We start from the raw sequence: 2,500 nt of genomic DNA on the forward strand, positions 1-2,500 counted from the left end.
GTGTGCATGTGTGTGTGTGTGTGTGTGTGTGAGAGAGAGAGAGAGAGAAAGAGCAGGTGTGTATGTGTGTGCATGTGAGAGAGAGAGAGAGAGAGAGAGAGAGAGAGAGAGTTTCAACATTTGAGAGTGTGTGTACGTGAGAGAGAGAGAGAGAGAGGGCATGTGTGTGTGTGTGTAAGAGAGAGAGAGAGAGAGAGAGAGAGAGAGATGGTTGTAGAGAGGGAATAGTTCTTTTCTGGAAACTTGGTCGGCCGCAGCAACGCGCGGGTGCAATACTAGTAATATATATAGACGAGACCATCATATACGGGCAAGTTCAAATAGCCTGTGTTTCATCAAAAATTAAATTTGAGAGAACTAGAGCAGCAGCAGCAGTAGCATCATCGTCGCCAACTTGTGTACTTAATAAGATGATGATGCAGCAGCAGCAACCAGTGGACCTCCTGCAGCTCTTACGTCCCTTCGTTGGTGGTCACACTCTACTGATCTGTACTTCTATGCTAGCCATCGCAATCTCCTCTCTGTTTGGTTACCTTCTCTACGTCTACTACTTGAGACCGGCTTCGCTGCGGAGCGCTTTGCTGCAGCAAGGCTTCACTGTGTTGCCTTATCGCCCCATAGCTGGAGACCTCCCTGAGATCAAGCGCCTGGAAGCCCAGGCTCAACTCTCCGACATTCCTTCCTCCTCTCATCACCATCTCCTTCTACCCCGTATCCTCCCCTTCTACCGAAATCTCCTCTCTAAGCACGCAGCAGGTATAATAGCATGCCTCCAATACCTTTACCCCGTGATTAGTGGTTAGTCGAATTATATGATCGTAATTAGTAAGCAATGTCCTCCTTGGAGTGCCTTCAATTCTAAATCTGGATCTTATAAATAATCATCGCCTGATTCGTTTTCTTTGTTGATTATTATTTTGGCCGCTTGGCTTGTTTTTGCAGGTTCCCGGGTTGTGTATTGGTGGGGTAATCTGCCCACCCTCTTGATTAGCAACGCAGATGACGCTAGAAGCATTTTATCTTCGGATGTGAAGCAATTACACAAGCCCTCTGCTTTCACTGTACGCTTCCACAGGTTGTTCGGAAATGGTCTCCTTCTTGCCAATGGTGACGACTGGCAACAACAACGCAACATCCTTCGCCCTGCATTCTTCTCTGAGAAGCTCAAGGTTTTCTTTTAAAAAGAATGCTGAGTATTCTCTTGATGAAAATAATAAATAATAAATTCATGTAACATTGAAATAAGCTCTACTTAAATCTTAAAATCTTTTAATTAAGATGAGTCATATATACGCACATACATATGCATACACACGTTTGTATGTGTATATACACACACATATACATATATTATTTTGTTGTTTTTTGGGGGGGGATATTTAGCACTATCACAAAATTAAATTTAGTTAAATATTCAGTTCTAACTTCCATTGTTGCAAATATTATTTCATTATTTTAAAGCTTTTGTATTTTTATTGTGTGGTAGGAGCTGGTGGCCGACATGGTGGCTAGTTCTTTGGAAATGGTGAAATCATGGGAGAGCCAAGTCAACAGCAACAGCAAGGAGGGACATGTGGCCGCCGACGAGCTAGAGGTGGCACATGACATCAAGAATGTGACAGCTGATATTTTGGCACGCAGCTCATTCGGGTCCAGCTACCTCAAAGGAAAGTATGTGTTTCAGAGACAAGAGCGCCTCCTTGAACTCCTCACAAAGATCGTTGTCCCAATTAGTGTCATCCCATTCTATCAGTAAGTCTATAGATGATAACGCTCCACGTCAAGTTTAAACTGTTAATTCTTGGATTATATATTACTCTCCACCTTATTGCTCTTCAACACACTTGGTTAAAGTCTAGTTCTTTAATGGGATGTTGTCAGGTACCTTCCCACTCAAACAAATCGTGAGATCAAGGAGCTGGAGAAGAGAAACAATGAGAAGCTTCGTGAGATCATAGACTCCAAGAGAGAGGCCATGCTGGCTAATGCGACATCACGATCTCAGTCTGATTTGTTGGGCTTGATTTTGGCTGCAGAGGAGCAAGAGGCCAAGGTAGACAACAAGCGAGCTCACCTTACTACACAGCAAGTCATAGATGAATGCAAAACCTTCTTCTTTGCCGGCCATGAGACGACTGCAAACTTGCTTGCATGGACCATGGTTTTGTTATCGCTCAACCAAGAGTGGCAAGAGAAAGCAAGAGACGAAGTGTTGGAAGTGTGCGGAGAAAAAGGTGAACCTAAGGCAGACCATCTGAACAAGCTCAAAACTGTAAGGCACACCCACTCTTCCCTTGCTATGCTTCAAAAATTGCTTTTCATTCATGATCTGTATTATTGCACATGCAGGTGGGGATGATATTAAACGAATCATTAAGGTTATATCCCCCCGTGCCACAATATGGGCGACGTGTGACAGTCAACAACGTGAAGGTGGGCGATCGATGGCTGCCAAGAGGGACAGCAGTGACCGTTGCAAGCCTCTACATACATAGGGACA

The 2,500-nt window shown here is 44.1% G+C and overlaps 1 protein-coding gene across 1 annotated transcript in view; it reads left to right on the forward strand.

Moving 5' to 3' along the window:
• The first annotated feature begins 389 nt into the window (after positions 1-389).
• Positions 390-2,500, forward strand: part of LOC147638275 (cytochrome P450 709B1-like) — a 2,652-nt gene continuing 541 nt past the window's right edge. Inside the window, exons 1-5 of the mRNA XM_086795350.1 lie at positions 390-756; positions 943-1,169; positions 1,487-1,752; positions 1,882-2,272; positions 2,350-2,500. The exon at positions 2,350-2,500 is cut by the window's right edge and continues 541 nt beyond it. Of these exons, the coding sequence (XP_086651476.1) occupies positions 411-756; positions 943-1,169; positions 1,487-1,752; positions 1,882-2,272; positions 2,350-2,500 (1,381 nt within the window). The 5' untranslated portion in view covers positions 390-410. The remainder of the gene's footprint in view (positions 757-942; positions 1,170-1,486; positions 1,753-1,881; positions 2,273-2,349) is intronic.

This window comes from Cibotium barometz, chromosome 5 (genome assembly GCF_041138505.1).
Source record: "Cibotium barometz isolate CiBa-2024 chromosome 5, ASM4113850v1, whole genome shotgun sequence".
In the NCBI taxonomy this organism is placed as follows: domain Eukaryota; kingdom Viridiplantae; phylum Streptophyta; class Polypodiopsida; order Cyatheales; family Cibotiaceae; genus Cibotium; species Cibotium barometz.